Raw genomic sequence first — 25,310 nt, forward strand, 5'->3', positions numbered from 1 at the left:
ACAGAAAATACCAATAACTGTTCAAATATGATATAAATAATGCCAAACTTAGTATTAAATATAATAAAAAATAAAAAATGGTTAAACATTCTTTAAACTATGTCGTGCAGAAATTTATAACTGTTAAGAAAACCGATATTTTACAAAAGAGTTGAGATAATTGTTTGTCGTTTTGATGCAAAATTACAACACAAAATTAATAAAAAAACAGCACTAAGTAAAAAAGTATCTGATGTCAAACTATATTTTCCCACTGTGCCCTAAGCCTAGGTTGCTGGTTATATTAACAAAATATGGTCCAAAGTTACCATTAAATTTAATTATACATTAAAGTATATTGTAGTAAACTTGCGTAACAAAACAAATAGTACCACTATATAATGTAACGAGCTTGGTTGTTACAAGATTTATATTATATACTTATTACATATTTTCCAGTGGTACTGAAATTAAAGCTTCTGACTTGTCAGCATAAACCACCTTTATGGCTGACATTAATGAAAATAGACATGTACTTTGACTTTAACCTATAAGTGCTGCTAAGTTGACATAAATTAGTATATCAAGATGAGTAAAGTTGAGACAGAAATTAGATATACCTATACGCAATCCCTTGGTGAGGGAACCTATTAAGCTTTGAATTCAGATGCCAGCTAATGTAACTAACGTTCAGGCAGACTACAACAGATACAAAATAATTCGCTTAAGGAAGTATTGTATAGTATAACAAGGTTATTTTGATAATTGTCTGTTTTCATGTTTTCTCGAGGTTTCGCAGTTTGTAGAATACGAAAATGCAGATACCGTTTTTCCAACCGTCGAGTGTCATGTATCGTCTATTCTATCTATTGGTGATGTTTTAGTACATGTAGTATTAAATTGGAAATCTCCGAAACTATAACAACTATTTTGATTGACGTCTTCTTAGGCGTTATAACCACAATTTTATTTGACATTCCGCTGCGACGTTGCCACATTATTCCAATTTTCTTGAATTTTTACTTCCCGAGCGTAAGCAAAAGACGTATTGTAATCGAGTGCGTTGGCCGACTCTCTACTTTTGCATTTTCTCAACCTTTCATGACCCCCAGAGGACGAAGAAATAGGTCTCCCGTTTTCGTCTGTCTGTCCTGCCATCACGGATTTTTATAAGACAGATAATCTTCGAAAGTACTGGTCCCATTGTTGTCAAATTTTGTATTTATATTAGAAATATCATGTAGATGGTGAAACGCTAACCAAAATTTGTTTAATCATCCCCACCAATAATGTGATGACGTCACTTCAAAATTGTACATAGTAAATGGGTTTTAAATTGTATAAAATAACATAGTCCTGTGTCTGACTCTGAATTAAGTTTTCACACGAAATGTCCAGATTTTTGGAAACAAAATCAAAATTATGAAACGACATTTTGTAATTTAATTTGGAAGCTGCAACACCGAATGCTTTGAAATCTTGCAGATGTTTTACAGTTATGATAATCATGGTCAATTTTTGATCAAAATGTATTTGCTTATTCCCCCTAAAAAATTGATGACGCCACCCCAAAATTTTGCTGAAAAAATCTTAAATGTGCAAAGTATGATGAGTCTACTTGTGATTTATCACTGCATTAATATTTTTGAGATTTGCTTATACGGGGTGCCTGAAAAAAATTAATGACTGAATCAATTTATTTAGATTTGTTTATACAGGGTGACTCAAAAAAAAATCATTCAATTTATTATTGATCAAATTAAGAACAAGCCACTCCATTTTCTCGAAAATGTCAGAATACGCGCGTTTTTATAACAAAGAAATAATGATAAGGTAAGGATTACCTATAATAATAACATTCAAAATAAAATTCAGATTTTTAATAGGGAGATAATCTCTAAAACTACCGGACCGATTGTATTTTATATGTATGTCAGGAATATCGTGTGGATGGTAAAACGCTAACCAAAATTTGCCCAATCTCCCTATCAATGTCATGCTCATGACATCTCAAAATTGTTTGTAATAAATTTTATAAAGTAGCATACTCTTGTAGCTATTTGTTTTATTGAATACAAATTCACAAAATCTTTTTTTTTTTATTTTTCAAAGAAGCGGGATTTGTGGCACTTCATTTCGGGGACGAAGGAAGTCCTGTCGAAATAACTTTCGACCAATTTTTTTAGCAATGGAACGGTTCACATAAAATATCGCAATAGGGTTATTTTTAAAATCTATCTTACAGTATCTTATGCGCTTTATTGTGGTATAAATGAAATTAAGTTTTTCTATCTCTAATAATAATTAATGATATATCGAGGACCGCGCCCTTAGTGTCTCACTCTGTACAATTTAATTATATACTCTCTGCATGAGTGAAAACTTCGATAATAAGTGTAAATTCAAGAGTTCGCATAAACTTTCGATATTTATTCTTGCCACTTAGAATGTAGAAATGTACTTCAAATTTGTAGGAGTAGGTACATGAGACATATTAACTTTTATTAATAGTACCCACTAATGAATTTATTTTGAATTTTGCACCTCTACAGAAGTTTTATAGATAATCTTAGCAAAAAAGTTAGCGTCGTTTCCGCAACTCCGGAAAGAGTGGATGTAGTCGAAAATTTAATATCTATAATTTCCCTGAAATATAAATCCTTTGAGGTCACAGTCGATTTTCTTTGGATGGATTAAATTAATACCCGGTACGGGAGAAGAACAAAATGAAAATTTAAGTCGATGAAGCACATGTCAGGACTGTAAAAATAAGCGGATTTGACCTAAATACTATAAACGAGTGAACGTACTTGCACCACAAGATTACAATGAAATAAAAAAAATATGCACCAATTTAGCTGATACCCAGCCATTGTGTATTTGTCATTTAGAACCTTTTTATTAAGTCAGCAGAGTCTGGAAGATGCACTTAGACTGCAGAATTCGTTTGCAGACACTGCGACATCGACAAAGTTGCAAATGACGTGCAGTCAAGTGTAGTGGCGTTCAATAAAGAGAATAACTCACGTGAATAATATGCATGAAGACATACGTGTGAAGCAAGAATGAGTGATGAATTTAAAAAACAGATTCGACATTTACAATCGATCATGTATTAACTATTCTCGGCAACAAAACTTTTCCTATACAAAAAAAATATAGAAAACGTGTGTTTGTTCAAATTTTTGGAGAATAGTGATAAAATAATTTTAAAAATTAATAATGTTATAATGACTGTTAGTTCGGACCATTTATAACAGTAAGATTAAATAAAAAAAATGGTCGAAGGTTGTTTCGACAAATCTTCCCTCGCCTCTGAAGTACATTGTAACATATCCACACCATTTTCGAAAAATCATAAAATTTGATTTTTCGAATTGCGAAAATAACTAAAGGGAATAATAAATTAAAGTAGGAATTGGCTGAAACAAAGGAAAAACTCACACGAGAATATTATGAGAAAAAAGGAAAAGAGAATAAAATCAGCTTCCAGGGAAATATTAGTAATGAAACAGTTCTCAAACGTAGCGTAGAAAATCTCATTAAACAACATTTACAAGAATAAGTTAAAATAGAAAAGCAGTAGAGTTAAAAGAAACAGAGAGGACAAAAACAGGATTTGTTGAAAAAGTGAAAATATACATGTATCATCGTGGAATGTAAGGGGCACAGCTAGGAAATAAGCTTTTCAGATTATAATAAAAGAAATGGAAAAATATAAATTTGATTCATTAGCCACACAAGAAACTAAGAAGACTAGTCAAGATATTACAGATATGGCACGCCATATTTTCTTTAATAAATTATCTACTAACAGAACATATGTACAGAATTCTTAACTGATAAGAAGCTGAAGAAGAAATTAGATAGGCAGAGAAAGACCACTATAGTAACTGTACATGCTCCCATTGGAGATAAAGAAGAAGAAATAAAATGAAAGTTGACTTTAATGCAAAAATCGAGGAGCAAGAAATTTACAAATCTGCTATTGGAAAATACAGCACACATGAAAACACAAATAGAAATGGTTTTAAACTCGTTGAATTTGTAAATGAAAGACGAACGAGGATAGTGGGTCCACTGTCCCAACAGAAAAACATCAATAAAATAACTTTGAGGTGACCGGACTGCAATACCGAAAATCAAATTGATCACTAGAGAGCGGAGAGACGGTTTTAATTCATAGGTATGCACAACTTTGGTCGAACTCTAATCAACGTCGAGCATTTGCATATATGACAAGTGTTCGCTTGAGATTTTCGAGATGGGCACGAGAAAAAGTGGACCCAGTGCAACAAATGTATTCGGCCAACTAATTGATCGATACCGCACCGCGCTGTTTATGTGCACGCGTGTGCCAATTCGCACACATTTTAAACTGACCACGCTGCTCTTTGGTAATCACTAAAGCAGCCTACAAAATGTTGGAAGTTATAGAAGAGTGAAAAACGATAGCGACCATTACGTGATAAGAACATAGATAAAATTCAACTATGCAAAGAATACGCAAAACAAGAAGACACATAAGATCAACTATGGACGAGCATAAATTATGCAATAAAATCCATAAAAAAAAATTGGTCTAAAGAGTTTAGACAGTACTTCCCTCGCTGTCGGAAACTTGACGACTGCATGCCTATTGTGTTTTTTTTCTCATTACATTTTTGTAGTGGGAATTTAAAAAAAAATTGCGATGACGTCATCAACATTTTTGCAAGGACACGTATATCAGTTGGGATAGATGTAGTGTAATACTAAGAATAAAATTATTATATTCTCAAATTTTCGGGAAAATGAATTGGGTCGTTTGAATATTGATTTGTAATAATCAATAAAATAACGAAACAATTTACTCACGTATACCTACGTATCAGAGGCAACTGAAAATCGTGTATGTATAAACATTGTTAATTTAAGTTGACAGGCGTAACAGCATACGTGAGAGCCAAACACAGAAACTGTAAACAAAACGACCGTCGGTTTTATTGCTTCGACTTCCGCTTATTATATAAAACATTGGGTTTTATTTTAATTCTTGACGGTGAAATTCACAATTGGTTGATTATAAACATGTCTATTTCACATTCGCGGAATCAAGTGAACGCATAAAACAAATGCAGGTCTGTAATGTTAAAGTCGATGTAAATAAGCGTGCTACCCTTATGTTTCAACCGAGTTTTTCCTTTAACAAATTTTGTGTCTACCAAATTGGGTTGGTTGGGGTGTAATACTAATAATAAGTGTTGCCTTTAATTTAATCAATAAAATAAATTGACTTCATTAATTTTTTTGAACCACCTCTTAAGAAAATCTAAAAAATATGAATGGAATGATAAATCACAAGTACAAACTCATCATATTTTTTGCATTTTAGATAGGATTTATTCAGCAAAATTTAAGGGTGACGTCATCAATTTTTTTAGGAGGGATGAACAAATACATTTTGAACAAAAGTTTACCATGCTTATAATAACTTTAAAATATTCCCAAGATTTCAAAGCATTCGGTTTTGTAATTCCTGATTAAATCGATAAAATAAATTCACGCCTTCATTAATTTTTTTGAGTCACCCTGCATATGCAAATCCAAAAATATGAATGGAATGATAAATCACAAGTACAGACTCATCATATTTTGTACATTTTAGATACGATTTATTCGGAAAACTTTTGAGCTGACGTCATCAGTTTTTTGTAGAAGATAACCAAATATATTTTGACTAAAAATTTATTATGCTCTTTATAACCTTAAAACATCTGCAAGATTTCAAAGCATTCGGTTTTGTAGTTCCTGATTAAATCAATAAAATAAATTTACGCATTCATTAATTTTGTTGAGTCACTCTGTATATGCAAATCCAAAAAATATGAATGGAGTGATAAATGACAAGTACAGGCTCATCATATTTTGTACATTTTAGATATGATTTATTCGGCAAACTTTCGAGCTGACGTCATCAAGTTTTTGGAGGGGATGAGCAAATATATTTTGACTAAACATTTATTATGCTCTTTATGACCTTAAAACATCTGCAAGATTTCAGAGCATTCGGTTTTGTAGTTCCTGATTAAATCAATAAAATATATTTACGCATTCATTAATTTTTTTGAGTCACCCTGTATATGCAAATCCAAAAAATATTAATGGAGTGATAGTTCACAAGTACAGACTCATCATATTTTGTACATTTTAGATATGATTTATTCCACAAACTTTTGAGCTGACGTCATCAAGTTTTTGGAGGGGATAAGCAAATATTTTTTGACTAAAGATTTATGATGCTCTTTATAGCCTTAAAACATCTGCAACATTTCAAAGCATTCTGGTTAGCAGATTAAAAATTAAATTTCAAAATGTTGTTTTATAATTTTGATTTTTTTTCCAAAAATCTGGACGTTTCGGGTGAAAAGTCGATTCAGAGTTGTAAACTACATGTGTAGGACTATGTTATTTTATACAATTGAAAACCCATTTACTATGTACAATTTTGAAGTGACGTCATCGCTTTAGTGGTGGGGATGATTCGACAAATTTTGGTTAGCGTTTTACCATCTACATGATATTCTTAATATAAGTACAAAATTTCACAACAATCGGTCGAGTACTTTCGGAGATTATCTGTCTAATAAAAATCCGTGACAACAGACGGACAGACGGACAGACGGACAGACGGACGGACAGACGGACAGACGGACAGACGGACGGACAGACGGACAGACGGACGGACAGACGGACAGACAGACGGAAATGGGAGACCTATTTCTTCGTCTTCTAGGGGTCATGAAAGATCGAGAAAACGTAAAAGTAGAGAGTCGGCCGACGGACTCGATTACAATACTTCCTTTGCTTACGCTCGGGAAGTAAAAAGAAAGAATTTTTTAATGACGAATGAGAGCTATGAATAACCCAACGAAATAAAGCTAGAAAATTAGTCTAAAGTTATTTAGATACAACTTCCCTCGCTCCTAAAGTACAGACAAACAAATACAGATTTTTCGAAAAATTGTAAAATAAATTTAATTTTTTATGATAACCCGTATAAATTAAAATAAAGATATGTGTGGACTGTTAAAGTACAGGTAAAGAAGCATGCTGTGCGTTTGTTTCCAGTGAGTTTTCCGACATCAAAATTTTATGATAACGTCATCAACACTTTAACAAGAACATATCTCGATTTGAATAAATTCAGTGTAATACTAATAATAAAAGTGTAGTATAATCAAATTTTCGGGAAAATAGGATGAGCCTTTTTTGAATTGATTAATAAACTATATTGTCTCATTCATTTCTTTTTGAGTCACCCTGTAGTTCTTGACAATATGAATACAAGTGCAAGTAGAAACTGATCATATTTTGCATGTTTTAGATACAATTTATTCAGCAAAATTTTGAGATGACGTCATCAGCAGTTTCAAAGCTAAATTTAAAAATGTTATAAAATTTTCATATATTTTTTTTTATTTGGATGTCTATGGTAAAAACTCAACACGGATTCATAAACCACAAGTCCAGAAGTATCTTATTTTATAAAATTTAAGTAAGATTTAAGGTGAATTTCACCAACCTCAGTTAAAGTTAACGATAGAGTAAATCCATAGAAGCGATTATTATAATGATAACAACGATTATTTTTAACTGTCCGTTAACTTTAACTGAGGTTGGTGAAATCCACCCTTACTATTGTAAATTTTGGAAATGACGTCATCCCGTTGTTGGTGGAAATAATTATACAAATTTTGGCTAGCGTTTTACCATCTATACGATACCTGTTTAATATTTGATTAGCTTGCACTCAGGAAGTAATACAGTATGTACCACGGGCATAATTGTCGATTGTGGCCCTCGGGAAATTAAAAGCCCTCCTTCGTCGGGCTTTAAACATTCCTTCGTACCATAATCTCTCTAATTATGCTCTTAATACATAAATAGCTATTATACATAAACACATACCTATTTATATGTATTGTTCAGGTTAATTTTCCCCTTATTAGCGTGGATTTATAGAGAAAATATATCAGATATCAGCGATTACGAATCTAGGATGATAAATAATAGGAGTAGTAATGATCAGCCTGAAGGAGTGCACACTGACTTCAAGGAGTCCGACATAACTGATGGCTTTTTTTGTCAAACAAATTACGAACTGCAATTTTCTGACACTTGTGTCTATTTATCAGACAGGGGACACTACGTTAGATACTACGAAGGTGCAAAAAGAAAACAGGAGTATAATTTACGACCGTTACTTTCTTATTTGACTTATAAGTTGCAAAAAACTTCTACGTTAAATAGCTGCGCCCTGAAAGTGGAACAATTTTTCATCATCTATGTATAACATGAAAATAAATCTCCTATATTTTTGTATAATCTAATTTTGTATGGTATAACTAGTTACTAAGGTACTGTATATTTGCTTCCTTATTTAATTAATATCGTTTTTTTATTTAATATAATAAACTATAAATCTGTTCAATTCAAAGCTGGTAATGAATTTAAATTTCTAAGATCAGCTTAAACAAATAAGTATGGTATTTACAATATTTACAAATAGATCAAATCTTATCTTTTCTTAGTATTAGTAACTTCAATGCTATCGTGTAAGGAATTATTTAGAAGTTGGAATGAATTATTTGGTAGGCAAGTCAGTCAGTCATCTTGTTTTTAACGACTAGGTGTTTCGTTTTAATTTTTTATATATGTTAATATACTGCTAATAAATATAGTAAAATTTTCTTGTAATTGGGTGTACCTGTGGCAAAAATTATTGAGCACTATTGGTATCACAAAACTTTTCGAAAATATATTTTGATCTGCATTCGGTAATTGTTGTCCTTCAGAGATAAAGGGAATTTTATTAATATCTTTACACGTGCCGCAGTAAAAAATGGTATAGATGATAATTAATCTGAGATTTAATTGTAGAGAAACTATACGATTTCATTTTTCTGCTGAAATAACCTAAGTTTTTAACACTTTCAGTCGATGTGTAAGATTCATTCTTGTGAAATAATAATAATATCTATTTTTGTAGCACGAGTTTAAGACTGTTATGTTATGAAAGTAAAAGCGGTTGTCACATATAAAATGCTAAATATTTACCTCGGATACTTTCATTCCGTCTGTATCATATGTTTCCAATATTCAGGTAGAATAGATCTCCTAACCAAAAGCTAACTGAACAAGTACCGCGAAGTCTATATATGTGGCATTGATCTTCTTTGCAAACGTTATCAAAGAACTGCATTAGTAAACTACCGACTCACCAAAGCTGAATGCAATCTTCTCTGCTTTTATTTGTTTCGCTAAGAATAAAAATCGTCTAAGGAAACTAAATCTTTTATGGAAATGTTTTTCAAACGGTTCGCACACAAGTCCTGTACACAACATTTTATAAATTAACCAAATTAAAAATACTTTGTTGGGACAATAAAACATTTTACGTGTACATTTAATTTAATCACAACTTGTAATTCATTACTATGTAGAACAAATTATACAAATTAAACAACATTTATACGTATGATTTTTTCATAATACTTTTTTTGCCTTTATTGATTTTTGTAAATGTGAGAAAAATAGGTCTGAGAAACAATTTTGGCATATCTAAAAAATTACTATAACTTTCTAATGTCGCAGATTCATATGCGGAAATCTATTTCAAAGGCATTAGCGATTGCATATCTATTGCATGATATGACAACAGCGACCGAAAATGTTTTAAACACATACTTATAGTGATCTGATAACTGAGGTTATAATGTGTAACTCTGGCGTAGAAGAAGAATCTAAAAATATTGGTTTCATTCATTTAACAAAAATCAATAATTATAGATTAGCAAAACTGACAAGAAATAAAACAAAAAGTACTTAAGAGATGTTCCGGCGGTGGTTGGAAGCATCGTGATTTATCACTCTATAGTCACAATGTAATTGAACACAACAAAAATTCAATTAGAAGTGCTATTCTAAATAACGAAATATCATGACAAATCTTGTTTTACATCAGGACTAGATCTTGCTAATAAACTTTCCCCGAGAAATTTGTTATCACTCTTATCAGACGTCACAACACTTTCAATTCATTCAGCGTTGCAAGATTCTTGGCTGATTATTATAAAACACTCCGTAAAATTTTACAAAAATATATTTTAGGTCCTAAATAATGGCAACATGGTTAGCGAACCGCGCCAGTAATTTTTGCGGTTTTTCGGTGCTTCTGGGGTGTCATAAACGTGATAATACATAAAATAATTAAATGCTTTATTTTTTAAACCAAACTGTTCACATGTTCATTTTATGTATTTAGTTACATACATAAAAATGTGACCAAAAGTAATCAAGCTGGTTTTTTAATGTAACGTATTATATAAAAAAATAGTATGTACTCACACTGTTCCACACTGTAGTTAGACTTTCAAAACAACTTTAATTACTTCTGAAACTGTATTGAATCAAATCGCTTTAGTCGTGGTGGTACATTAAGAAACTTGGAAGATGTAATCTTATTAGAAGGTCTTAGGGTTAATATCTAATAAATATATCCAGTGTATAAACTTGTCCACAGAATTTCAAAGAGAGGAAGGATAGTGTAACGTAATATAAGCAACTAGAATCGAGTTTCCGCTTAGAAAATGTTACCTTAATAGCCTACGTTCATTCATCGCACTCTGCATTCAACTTTAATTGAGTTTAGGACGTTAAACTCAAAGAATGTTAATTGATCTATGCAGTAGCATTCGGACACTTAAAACTTGACATCGACATTATAATCTGCAGTGAAAATGGAGCAGAAAAAAATCTATAATCTTCTTTCCATAGAACTTCGTGGCTTCATGCATATATGTAATAAAAGTTTATTTAATAATAATTCTAAAAACTTGGATGTTGACAGTATTTTTATGAAGCTAAATATATGATGGTTTTGGTATGTGTAATGTAAAATTTTAAACAACGTTACTGAAGTTCGATAAAATGAATTTCTTTTGAAGACAATCTATAAAATACAGTCATGAATACATTGTTTTCTCGAGTTAATAACAAATAGACTCCATAATCCGATGGTCATTGTACCACGTTGTGCTTTCTCAACCCATGTGAGGTTCCGATTGTAGCTTTAGTTGCACGCATTTTGCCAAAAAAAAATTACGGTCTCCAAATAGAAATTAGCAGTGTTGAAATTTAACTTTAACATTTTTGCAATTGTTAGGAAAAACTGGCACAATAGTACAACAAAACACTTTCATACTAATCGGGCACAATTAACCAGTGTCAGTTGTGTGAACTACTATATTTTCAATTGTAGTAAAACAGGTAACAACAACTCAGACATTTTTTATTTATAAGCTCCTAGGAAAATAAGCTATGTAATAGTTTTCGAAAATATTTTGTAACCACAGCCGAAACAAATGCGAAAAATCTTCAAGTGGCTCATAGACTCGCATTCTCGCTACATTTACTGAGGGTTAAGTTGCAGTTTAAGTAACCAGGCCTGAATGAATGCTATGTACGTTAACAATCATTGTTCTGTCAAAATTTTTCTCCAAAAAACAAAGTTGAACAAAAATTAATACTTGTTTGTGAAATACAATTAGCCACCTGGAGGATAATCTCTCTAACAGGAGGTTCAAGTGCATCATTGCCCTAGCGGTTTGTCTATTTACTCGCACCCATCCGAGCGCTATTTATATTTCACTATGAGTGAGTATTTGGTATTATTGTAATTTCTAGTGTTGTTTGGTAATGAATCTATTATTCTGTGTTTTGATTTGAAACAGATTTACATGTGTTTAAAACATCATCAATTTAAAGTAAAATTTTAATGTTAAACTAATATGACACTCCAACAACGGTCGTTATAACTTAGTAATAATAATCAATCAATTTGTATATCTTTTTTGAAGTTATAACAAAATTTTCGTTTATGTACAATCTTCGAGTGATATATATTTTTACAACAAACAGGAGACTCGTTCTTTTAGATAACAAGTGGAAAGTGGCATATAGACGAAAGAATAGAATAACGATCGCTTAGGGAAATCGAAAGATTTTTACTTATCCGTGTTTCAGCAGATTGTCTGCTAAACACAAGCTTACATTTACGATTTCCTTTTTATTGGGAACTTACGTACTCTTAGAGAGACGGTGCAGATATATATTCAATGCATCATCCTCACCTCATCAAAACTACACAACACTCTTAGTTCGTTTTTTGTTTAGTGGGTTTTTTCGTTAATTTATTTACGAAATAAATAAGACAGGTATCTATCCGGAGTAAGAAGTGTTCTCTAACCTTTACAAAGTTATCTTCAAGCGTACCTTCATTAATTTATTACCATAACTTTTCATGTTTCAGTTTAATTGTGTTTTATGGAAACTGTGTTATTCTAGGTCGCACATTGGAGACTTGTTCCATATTGGAATGGATACGCTTAATTATGGAAAGACAATATTGCGTGAAATGATGTCCCGCGTAATGCCCCGTGTTTTCGGGGTACGTACAAATAGGTATATTCGCAAGAGCAGAATGTATATATTTTTCATAGTTTATTTTTGACTAGAAGTAGGTTTTTATAGAAATTATAGTTTTAGCTTGCGCTTTTAGCTTTTATAGAAATAGTAAATAGCGTTCAGCTTTATTGTAGGAACTATATATTATTCAGGGTGACTGTGAAATATTTGTTTGAAAATAAAATCAGAAATAACAACAAAATCTCAAACAACTCATTCACGGACGTCCTGACGAAGACATAATTCTTCCAAGGCTCATTGAAAAAATTCATTTTTTTGCATATTCACAGTTATCCTGTATAATTTAACAAGCAAATCTTATTTCACTATTAGAAAAAAAAAACAGCATGCAAAATACCATATAATCAAAAAAAATAATTCTAGTAGGCCCTGAAATTAATTTTTAAAATATTAGTAATGCCAATAACGATGTTGGCATTACTAATATTTGACAATTTATTTTACAGTTATTTGACCGTAACTGTCGAACCTAATAAGGAACACGTTTGTGTTACTAACATCTTTATTTTAAAAATAAATTTCATGGCCTACTAGAGTACTTTATTTTTTGATCATATGGTACACCCTATAAGATTATGCTTAGGTACTATTCAAACGTATCGACGCCTGCGTTGCGTTTTTAGCTCTGGTTGATACTCATGTATACAATTTAGTGATTTTTCAACACCCATGTTACTTGGACGACTTTTTGTCATTAAAATTGTAATTACTTTTCTTGTGATTTCTTTAGTCATTGATGCACTTCTTTTACGTTGTATAACATTTTACTAATTGTCAAGATATAACTCATTGAACAAAAATTCAGCTTTAATTTTTACAAAGATTCAGTAGTAATTCAAAAAAGTCATCAAAATTTTAAGGATGTTATATCTATAAAAAATTGTAGCACTTTGAATTTCAACGCTCCTTACTGCTTAATAAAAAATATGTCTTAACGTGGTAATGAGGCATATATGTATAGTAATTATTAACAAAAGAGAGTCCAGAGCCACTCTTGATACACAAATCATTTATGGACACAACAATAGCAACGGCAGAATGTGGCAAAAATGCATCAAATTATAGTGGATAAAGCATTTGTTAAAGCAAAGATAGTCATAACACGCAATCCAGGACAAAATATACACGGTGAGTCAATAAGAGCGTGATGCTTGATATTTCATTAATTACAGATAGACAAAAGTTAACTCTTTAAGTAGGGTGCATTAAAATTATTTTCAACTATGCATAGACTGTTTTGTTTTCGAGGCATAGAACACAACCCAATTTTCTTAAATAGCATAACCTTTATATTTTTACATATTCTTATTAGGCTATTGTTAGGTTTGAAAAGCAGCTTTTTAGATCTATGGTACAATATTTTATGAAGAGATAAACAAGAGTACGCGCTTTGTTATGGTATCAACTTAATAAAATTTTGAAAGTATTTATAAAGGAAATTAAACTTTAAAATTTTCAACTATCGATATTTCAGTTTTTTCAGAAAATACACCACATACTTTATTACTGCATCTTACTCGATTTTATGCTTTCTTTTAGTATGTCGGTGCACCCTTTAAAAAAGTAAAAAAATTCGAAGACAACAACTTTAAATATAGAAAATATTTAATAAACAAGAAATAGAACAAAAAACAGAATAAGGCGCAATAATAAAACAGGGTGAACAACTGAAATACCGATATTTGAAAATTGTTATAATTTGATTTTTTTAAATTATTCTGTACATACTTACATTAGAATCCAATTTTATTTATACCACAACAAAGCGTGTGTCCTTATTTATTTTTTCACAAAATGTCGTAAGCCATATTTTAAAAACAACTCTATTGCGATTTTTTTCGTGAACGCTTCAGTTGCCAAAAAAATTCAAAATACCTGGAATAACTTGGCAACGTCTCATCGAAATTTCGATAATAAGCCATGGTTATAAAACTTAAGAAGACGTCAGTTAGAATATATAAAAATATGTATAGAATATTCTGTTTAAGAAAATTTAGCTGTGTTATGTCTTAAAAACAGAACACTCTGTATAGTTAAAAATAATCTAGTATATGGTCCTCAAGAGCTGTACATCTTTCATCTTTTTTTTTTTTTTTTTAATTAATGAAAGCGCGCTCAGTGACTCACCCTGTATACCTTTTTTTATATTCGTCAACATTTTAAAAGTTTTATTTAGACTTTCAGATTCTGGAGTGGTTAATTCCTGATTTTAACAGTTGGCAGCAATGTAAAAAAATGAGGTAAAAAAATATGTTTAACCTTTGTATAATGAACTATCCACGGTAAAGTTTAAACAAAATTTAGATAATTAGATATATCATGAAATTGCCGGTTAAATTATTTTAATATATGTAGATACTATAGTACATATACTTTAGATTAATAGCAACAAATATTCTATTTCATTTTGCAACAAATAATTTTGTAAATCGAAAAAAAAATTAGAATATAAAGTGGGAAACCCGCATTCGCATATATTAAACGTTTTTTCATGTAACATTTTAACAGTAAATGTAAATACATACCTACATTCGATTACTTAATGTATAATAATTATCAATAATTCGATGTACCTACCAATACCCAACGCATACAATGCAAATCTAATTTTAAAAATGAAAACGAAATGTGCTTGAATTGGTGTTTAAAATACAGTCTAGTGATCAAAGCTTTTACAATAAAACTAAGGACTCGTACCAAACAAATGTATGAACAACATTTTCAAATGTCTGACAGATTTTACCAAATTTTAACCCTAATTTTTTGAATCTAAGCTTTCTATATCTTTACATATTATTTCCAGAGCCGTAGCCACACTTTTCTATTAACATAAGATTAGCATATACAAAACCATATCTTATAACACCGATAAAATTGTCAATAAATCAAAACAGTTACTGTATAAATGACATCATTGATTTGAAAACGATGTCCAGGTACTTATCTTAAATACATATATTTGCCACACTACTCAGATTTACAGTCTCACAACTGAGATCGCAACGAGGTTTTGTTTTGGTTATCACTTGATTATGTGTGAAACTTCTACCCCTTGATTAATGGAATAGACAAAAAAGGTTTTTAACGCATGGATTGAAGTATGATAAACTTATCTCAACTCTGTGCGGCCGTCAGTTACAAAAGCAAGACTGTTTGGAAGAAACTAAAACTTCGATAAGGTCTATTTAAATAACGCAGAAGTGAAACAAACATTTACGGATTTACAATAAGTTTGTCGAAAGCCTTTTGTACAAAATCTACAGCAATATTTCCTTAGATTTACGGTGTCATCTGAAATGTAAACTTGGTTTTATGCTTCATGTTTGTACAGTCATCTATCGTGGCAACAAAAATGGAATTTTTCGCTATTCCACCAATACTAAATCGCAATGGAAAAATTAAACATTTTTGGAGCTGAAGACGGTAGCTGTATGATACAATCTAATAATGCAACTAATGGAAGTTTTATTTTTTTTAAATGTTTAAATAACACTACAAGAAATCGTAGTCGATAAATAGACGCAACGTTTTTCTTTATAAATATGCAACAATAAATAAGTATACTGTGACTTTTAACACCTGAATAAAACAAGAATAAAATTAATCAATGCAGCCCTTTTAAATATCACCTCCTGCGACGACTAATTTAAATGGATAAATATTTAATACAAAAGTACCAGACGCCACAACCGAGGTTCGTCAAAGCAGCAGCGTCATCTTCGTACACAAACACCAACTCCGTTTACTTAAAAAAAATACCATGAAAGTCAAAAAACTCATTTTGGGCATATGATGATAAGATGTTTTGTTTGGTTAAACTAAATAGTTGCCTAATAATAGTCCAAAACTAGTCCAACCAAATAATAATAATAATAAAATATTATAATGAAATATTTACCATCATATGTAACTATTTTTATATGGAGAGGTAATTCTATCGTTAAATATTAAAGAAATAAAAATATATTTTTCTTTGTATAAATTCCTTACTTTAACATCTTACATACAATAGAACATTTTCTACAAGAAATAGAGTAAAATAAAGGAGAATACAAAACATGAAATACAAACAATGAAGAAGATTTCATCAACCAATTTTGTTAATATTGTGTTTCATTATTATTTACGTATATATTTAAACATAAAGTGTCCCACTAAAAGAAAGAATACAGTCCAAATTTTGTCATTTGTACATTCAACCTATGTTACGTAACTCTAAATAAAAAAAGAACTAACCCCTTTGAAGAAAAGCTTTCACTCAACTCAATTTTTAGAGTTAGCTCAGCTATGCTAAGCATGCCGGCCTTCTTTACCAAAATTTCTAATTTTTCTACCATAATGTATATATATAAATTCATTTGTGTTACGATAGTTGACAACCCTATAACATTGAAATCCAAATTTTGATTAATAGGAGTACTAGAAATTAAAGTGATTGCCACGGTATAATTAGAAAGATACTTTTTGACACAAACTCAACATATACCCTATTAAATTATTGTTCGGACTGCTAAATGCGTGAAAGCACAACTACTTCTCTTGCTGTAACATGACATAGTTTTCACGTTGCATGTTGTTTACATTTCAACAATGCTATTTTTCTTTAGCTGATAACCGTACAAAACTGAGGCAAGTTTGCCACACTTCATCACAAACTTGAACGTTCACGTACGATTAGCTGATACTCAATACAAAACTTCACTGCGATGTCAAATAATAGATCCGTCCAGATCTGAGCAGTCTAACAAATGAACATGTCCGAAAGTGATACAATACTCGTATTATACCTCATCCATAAAATTTTCAAAAATATTTTCTCTGTGGTTTCAGAATTATCTTGAAAATAATAAGATCATTAACTTTACAATTTTAAATGTTAAACCTCATATTCTACATACATGATATAGAATTCTCCCAATCTTGCCCCACTTACTGAATCTTATTGATGCTGTTACCACTTTTAATGCTGCTACAACAAACACAACATCCGAAAATATGGTTACTGAAACTGGTAGAATCTAACACAAGTTAGTAACGACCCTATCGACCCTATTGACGCTGCCATACATAAAAGACCTAAGCCCTCGCACTATTCGCCTGTAAAAGAGCCCTCGCTTTAAGAAACAGTACATGATTTCTGAAATAGAACTTTAAAGAAAGATCCAACATTTTAACTAAAAATTTTACAGGTGATAACCGTTCTTCAGAATCAACTAAAAAGTGTCTATAAATTTATTTATACATCACATTGTCTCTGTAAAATTGTTAGTTTGCATTTATAGCAAGATCGAGGCCACATTCAACACTTTTGTGACTTATTTAAATTTTAATTGTAAGAATAAAACCATATGTAAAAACATTTTTCTTTACAAGCGCAAAATTCTTTAAATTAAAAAAAAAGAAAATTTTCTAACAGTGTTGGATGATCGAAATGACTCATTAATTGTTACTCATCTAGCTTCTTCTTTATTCTTATGTCCACTAATACATGTCAGAATTGCTTTTTTATATTCCAAGTTTCTATAACTATTGGCCGTTGTGTAAATAATTAAACCTTTTTTGTGATTATTACTGAAACGCGATTTACTTAAGATTTACCTGATTCATCTGTCTTGTTATCTGGATGTTGTTCTTGGTTCTGTATATCGAGCTCCATCTACCGATTTTATAGAGATTTAAAATTGTTCAATACGCTGTCCATCCTACCGAATCAATAGAGTAATCATTTGTGGAGATTTTGAGCTGAAATGGTCACTACACTCCTCCAGATCTTTAAACCGGTCTTCACAATTGCGATAAATTTGATTAGCGAATCCCATCTGTACCAAGTGGTATCGGAACCGACCAGGTGTAAAAACAACCAAGGCTAAACCAAGTAACCATTACCACAGAGACAGCTGTTACCTACCAAATGTTGCTTAAAATTGACTAGGCATCAATAATATGATACTATATCCGAAAATTGGGAAGCGTTTAAATCCCAGCTTCAAAAACTAATTTACCTTAACCCCAACCTTAAAGTCTTTATGAAATCCAGTACACTAAAAAACCTTGGATTATTGATCAGCTGATTCTTAAGTTCCTTGAGGAATAAATATAGATTATACTCCGAAAGTTGAAGAAAACTACATCTTCCGGAACTGACGAATTCAGCACTGCCACTCTGAAAACATGTGGGTTTTTTCTATCTAAGTCCCAACGATTGGAGAACACCAACCTTTAAAAAAATGACCAACTTGACGCTAGAAATTTTCGTCCCATCATCATCCTGCTAACTTGGTTTGGAGTCGGTATTATGGTGATTGAAGATTCGCCAAAATTGTCACATGATCAGATTTACCGACTGTGTTAGAAAATTCTAGATTAGCAACGTGTCTTCTTTGTAAGTTAATAGAATCCAGTATATGTCATTCAAAAGAGTTGGCAACGATCATCCTAACAATGTAATTTATTGTTACTGCATCAAAGCATATGATGAGGCCCAACGCGTCGCCTACTGCAAAAACTTAAGCATTCTGGAGTGAGAGAAGCGGATTATTCAAGTAAATACAAGTTTTTTGTCGTTACAAACATTTATTAGAGTAAAAATTGATGAGTGCTTCATTAATCCAAGCAAGATTCTAAACGGGGTTCGACAAGGAACAGTTTTAGGCCCCCTTACTGTTCCCGTTTACATGATCGATCGTGCCCAACAGCTTCGCAGTCACTCTTTTCGCTGACGACTTGCAAAGAACTATAGCGTCTATAGCGTTTTAAAGGTGGATCCCATCACACTCTACTTATAGCCGCAAGAACGACTTTTGCTTTTCAAAAAGCTTTCCCCTATGTACGCCGTAAGATAAAGAAATTGTACAACTGAACATCGGAAATGCGATCACGACCTTCAAAATATTCTCCCAAATCGATTCACCTTTTGTCATCTTTTTTCAACAACTGCTGATCCTAAGAATACGAGAATATCGACTAAAACTACGTAAAATGCGTTTAAAACAAGAAAGAGACAGTTTTTCTTACCGGAGAAGGTAAAACTCCTTGCCCTCAAGTATAATCCAGAGTCCTCCATTAACCAATTTCAAGACCGCCCTACATGCCTGGTTGATCACAATAAATAGAAGTTTGTATTAAATTTGTAAATCACGGTCTCTTGGGCATAACAGCTTTGCATTTTTAAATAAATAAATAAATAAATAAATAAATAAACAAATAAATATATACAATTCTACGAGTATGAAACAGTAGGTTCATTGATTATTTCTATTTTTTCGAATTTTTAATTATACATATTATAATACACTATGATTCAAAACTTTTCAAATAAAGGGAGCCTATGATGAACGCACGTAAGCTTGTCCTATTTCTTTCCAATAAACTTTCACTCTCTATCAGCTATGTAAGTATAAACAGTAACCTAAAGAAAATAATTATCACAAAACAATACGTCATCAATTATATATTCCGTAAATACGTTATTTTATAAACTCGTAAAATTTTAGTACATAAGTACAACTTATAGTTATTTTCTTTTAGTTGAAAAATTACAAAAATGTCTTCAATTTTAGAAATTTACAGCAATCAATTTCCTAAAACTAGAACATTGGTAAAAATATGATATATCAACTGTAACTATTTCTTTAATTTCTTTTGAGTTAATTATTGATTATTGAAATAGTAAGTTAAAAGCACGTCCAAGTGATGCTCTTATTTAATATGTTTAATACACAATAAGACTCCATACTTATTAATTCTGTTATGGTTTTATTTGCAATTTGACAAACGTCAGATGTGAATATCGCTATCTACAATGAGCAAACCTTAAGTAATTTCCTCAGAAATTTGGACCAATGGTTTTGGCAATAACGTCAATTTTTCATTGATAAAATTATAAAATAATAAATAATTTCGTGAAGCCATTGAAGTAGGTACAGAAAAAGAACTAAAAAAAGAAATATATTGTTTTCAAACAAATTACAATACGAATACAAACAATATTAGAATTTGCAAATAACGTTTGGACTCCTGTTCTGGAAAGAGATAAGAAACTATTGGAATCTACTCAACGCAGAGTAACCAGAATGCCATATGGTATAAATGGTCCGTAACACTTGGATAGACTAGCCGCCATAAACCTACCCTCACTCTCTATAAGAATAAGAAGAACAAGAGGAGATGTTATTACAACTTTTCAGGCCTTAATAACTGTAAATTCACCTATTAGGCACCTATTTTCTCTCAATCCTAATACATGAACTAGAGGACATATTTTCAAACGTCAGAAAGAGAATTTCAAAACCCGGAGTACACAGCACTTTTCGTCAAATAGAGTTTTTGGTTCTTGGAACTCACTACCGAACTACGTAGTTTTAAGTAATTCTGTACTGTCATTTATAATTAACTACGACCATTACCGCACTGAATAACTTTATATTGTTACTTTTATTATAGTTTTGTAAATAATAGCATAACAGGTTTCACCTCTGCCCGAACACATTTATTTAATAATAATAATAATAAATTTTTGATAACATATTCTGTCCGCAATAACAATTCTGAGCAGTGTAACAGCTAAAATGAAAATTCCAAATAGTGCAACACAGAGATATTCATTTCTATGATAATCCGAAAAAATTCGTCAGTACAGTTATTCTACAGAAAGTTACAATTACATCTCAAGTTATGACACAAGTTTTTCTAATTTTAAAATTTTATAATGCAGCACATAATGTAATGCAGATAATACAAATCTTACTTATTTGCATAAAATTAGGTAGACACTTGATTAAAAGATTATCCAGCTTAATTATCAACAGATAGCGAATGAAGATAACTTTAATTTTGAAATGATGATTTAACCATTGTCGTCACTATTCAGGATAACACGTATTAAGCTAATTCATTTTACATCATTATATAAAATAAAATAAACCTGCAACACTTTATCAAGTGCAATTTCCATAAACTTCAATTCCTTAATGGCAAATAAAACCCCTTTTGAATAAGAGAGATAAAATCATTTAAGGCTATTACAACAATTAACGTCACTAACTTGATAAAAACCAGACCTACTTAAGTGCTCAAAGAACCTAAAGAAAATTAGTATCGTCGAGTCCAAAATTACCATCCGAATTCCTGGTATGTTACTTGCTTTTTAGTAGGTTATTTAGGTAATAGTACGGTGGTAAAACTCTTCCCACAGAAGATGACAATAATGTACAAACATATTTCAGTTTCGTCATGGCCTGGGTCGGTTGCGGATACATCTTCCTCAGAACTGCGCATAAAAGATACGACTTCATTTTCTTTTATTTTTGTCGCCAATCTTCCATACCGTGTAAATGTTTTACAATTTCAAATATAACTGCACAATACTTTAAATAACCCAGCTTTACGTTCGCACTTATTTTATAATTTTACTGTTAAGGGTTATTACGATCGTTTAATTGCACTTTAGAGCCACTGCCTCTGCTAGTATTTTTATTATTTTTACGTTTTAAATTAACGCCATATTCATGTTGTTCTAGACGCCCCTTCAAAACATGCCCATCTCGGATTTTCGCAAGAAGAAACTTCTCTACGTTTTTCACGTTTTTTTCGGTACGTATATTAGTTTTATTAATAATAGTTTTAGTTATCTTTATGTTTTATAAGCATGCTTACTTAAGTTATTTAGTTTTAAAGGATCATAACGTCTTAAAATATATTACGACGGTTAGTAATGATAAATCAATTGTTCAAAACGGAACTCTATTTGTATCGAGTCAATTTTCAGAGTGTTTAAGAATAAACGTGTTAGTGTTAATCAACGCTTTTACCACATTAAGACAGAGTCTGGATGTTTATTACATTTTTAAGAAAAATTTGCGAATTAAATGCTTCATGTAATTCAAAGGATCTTGTCACGCTACTACCACTTTCCCTGAAGCGGAACGTCGAGAACAAAATTAATTTTCAGGATTACAGCAGTTGGCACGACGAAAGCCAATGCTGGGGTAATTTATTAGAAATTTTCCTTTGTTTAAAGAAGTCAAAAATTTAGTCGTATCCCTTTTGACATAAATGGTCTTTTATTTTCTGCGTTCAACACTGTAAATGAGAGCAAGTAAAATTCTTTTTAAAGAGATGATCTCATGCAATAAATTCTACAATTTGTTATCGAAACGTAACAAATCCTTATGGCAGAAATTTTGCAGATACTATTAAAGTGATTGTTAGAACGACGAACAGAAGCCATAAACCGCATTATGTGCATCGTAAAATAAAAGAACGACTGGAATATTTTATTTTAATGTTGGATATTTTAAATAAGACGCTCATTTCATCTTTATTGATCAGAAGATTCGGACACTTAAATATGGATTTTATATTTACTTCCTAATGTTGACATTTGATTTCACCGCTTCATCATAATTTATCATATAAAACATCTGCTTAAATAGTTTTAATTTCAGCAAACCAATTCATAATCTTAATGAAAACAATTAAAATGAAAGTTATTTATTTTGTAGTTCTATTCCATTTGTGGAGTAGTCTACATTGTACTCGTAAAATAAAATGTCAATACTTTTGTTTCTCCTGTATTATAAGATTTCCAAGTGTTACTTTTGTTAACTTCTCTTTTATCTTTATTTTTTCCATTTCAATTTTTAATAACCAGTTACATCTTTGAATTTTATCGCAGCAGTTTCGGTCTTAAAAATCTTATAAAGGAAGTGATTTTTATTCTGTCATTTGTATGTCACCCTTTTCAGGTTTTAGTCAGCACTGTTTTAGAAAACAGCTAAATGAGGTTTTTTACGTTTCTAAGAAATACAGTTTGGCCGTAATTTACCCATTTTTATTCAGAAGGTCGCCAGTCCAAGATTAATTCGAATACGTGTTGCCTAACTCTGTCGACTTAGGTTTAATTAGAGGAAACGACCACTAGCTCTCTTTGCCTGGGAACTTCGTGCGACAATTTGAACTTAATCTGTAACACTACACCGTTGTCTTTATTATTTTATATTCTATAAACATTTATAAAACGATTACACTTTTACTATTTGTCATAAAAAGAGCATCTAAATTCATTATTCTCCCGGCGCCTCCACCAATATTGTAGGTTGCAATTTAATTACGAAAAATTATAAAGTAGTATAAACATTTTAATTAACTTAATCTATAAGCCACAGCATACCAACATCTTTGAAGTTAATAAAAATACTAAACGCTTCAAATTTTATAATTAAAATCTACGCTCCAAGGCATTCCTATATTAAAAATAAATCTGTTCTCTTCATGTGCTGGGAACAAATTTTTCACTACTATATTTTCATAACCAAACATTTTTTAATTAAACATCTTCTCTTTGCAGATGTTAACCAAAGTGGAACCATCGATAGAAAGGATTTTGAGCTTGCAATAGAGGTAAGTATTTACTCTGTATCAATATCAATGTTTTAAACGTGTCACTTTAAGTTTAACATATTAAAAACATGGTTTTTATTAAAGTTAATTTATATTAATACACGACTTCAAAAATAAACAAAGCTGCTGATCGAAATGTAAAAATGTGGTTATCTAAAAAACAGTAAGATGTCATTACCAATTTTTACTATAAAGTCAATTATCTATACAATGTTTACTTATCAAAATTAAATCTGTCACAGATCGTTACTAAAGTAGAGAAGTTTAATTATTTCTTTACACCTGTACTGTCTCCTGCAGAATTAACCAATAAAGTAGCAATATTTTTCCTTAATTTGAACACAATTGCATACTTTGTCAGTATTTTCTTATTTCATAGAGTTCGCCGATAACAAAAAATAACACTGAATGTCCACATTATTTTTCCGCCCTTATATTAAGCTTCATTAGTAACTAAGTTCTTACATTTTTTATTCCTGACTAACCATTATTTTTATGAATTGTTACAGTTACCTATAACACTGCTTTTATGTATTACAGCCTAAATTCTATTAATTTTTCTACCTAAAAAAAATATATAAATTTTTAATGAATTAAGTGCATTTTGTGGAGAAAAGAGAAAATAATAATTCGTTGTCCGTAATTAATATTTTATGAAAACCGTAATAAGAATCCACTTAAGCACACAGCATTTATCAACGCCACCTTCTCATCAGCTATATGAAAGTGTACGTAAGTAATGGTAGTGGTGTAAATCTGAGGATAATAATAATTAATGATCACAACAATAAGAAATGAGAAAAACGTCAAAAGTACAGGTAATGACAAATGCATTCGTAATGTCGTGGACCATTAATCACTGACGACGCCTGAAAAAGATGAAATTTTTTATAATAATTATTTAGTGTTCTACAGAAATATTTTACTAAAACTGACTTGCAAACTGCAACAAAGATTGTATCAGCATTCTAGTGTATGGTCTGCATTGAAATGCAATGTCGGCACATTCTGGTAGTATTTCTAAAGTACTCTATTGGAACGGTCACGTACTGTAGACTTACATCTGATAAATATAACATTAGTTCTGCACATCCGATCAATAGCTATTATGAGTTCAAATGTGCAGCATAACCGTTGACAATAGTAATAACTTTGTAAAAATTCTTTGTAAAGCTGACCTACATACATTTGGCCTGACATTCTAACAAGTTTTATTTCACAAAATGTTTGGTTTTAGACGCTTCCAGCAGCCTTTGTTGCAGATTTCACTAACCAAAGTTGGCACAAATTTATCTCGTTTCATTTTGTAAATCTATTCGGGACACACACATGTATGAATTCCATTTCGTGCACCAAGCACAGCTGCACAACTACATTAATTAGGGAAATTAGTTAACACAATT

At 31.1% G+C, this 25,310-nt stretch overlaps 1 protein-coding gene across 3 annotated transcripts in view; it reads left to right on the plus strand.

Annotated features, from left to right (window-relative positions):
• Positions 1 to 25,310, plus strand: part of LOC135129204 (calexcitin-1) — a 151,750-nt gene that overhangs the window by 120,038 nt on the left and 6,402 nt on the right. Inside the window, exons 2-4 of one of the 3 annotated variants that reach the window (XM_064056325.1) lie at positions 12,367 to 12,469; positions 22,026 to 22,098; positions 23,855 to 23,907. In XM_064056325.1, coding sequence (XP_063912395.1) covers positions 12,398 to 12,469; positions 22,026 to 22,098; positions 23,855 to 23,907 — 198 coding nt within the window. In that variant the 5' untranslated portion in view covers positions 12,367 to 12,397. Of the gene's footprint in view, positions 1 to 12,366; positions 12,470 to 21,530; positions 21,637 to 22,025; positions 22,099 to 23,854; positions 23,908 to 25,310 lie in introns of those variants that run through there. The other 2 variants (XM_064056326.1, XM_064056327.1) reach the window with 2 other exon arrangements.

Source organism: Zophobas morio, unplaced genomic scaffold (assembly GCF_036711695.1).
Source record: "Zophobas morio isolate AGI-343-1 ecotype UQ-CSIRO unplaced genomic scaffold, CSIRO_AGI_Zmor_V1 ptg000014l, whole genome shotgun sequence".
Lineage (NCBI taxonomy): Eukaryota > Metazoa > Arthropoda > Insecta > Coleoptera > Tenebrionidae > Zophobas > Zophobas morio.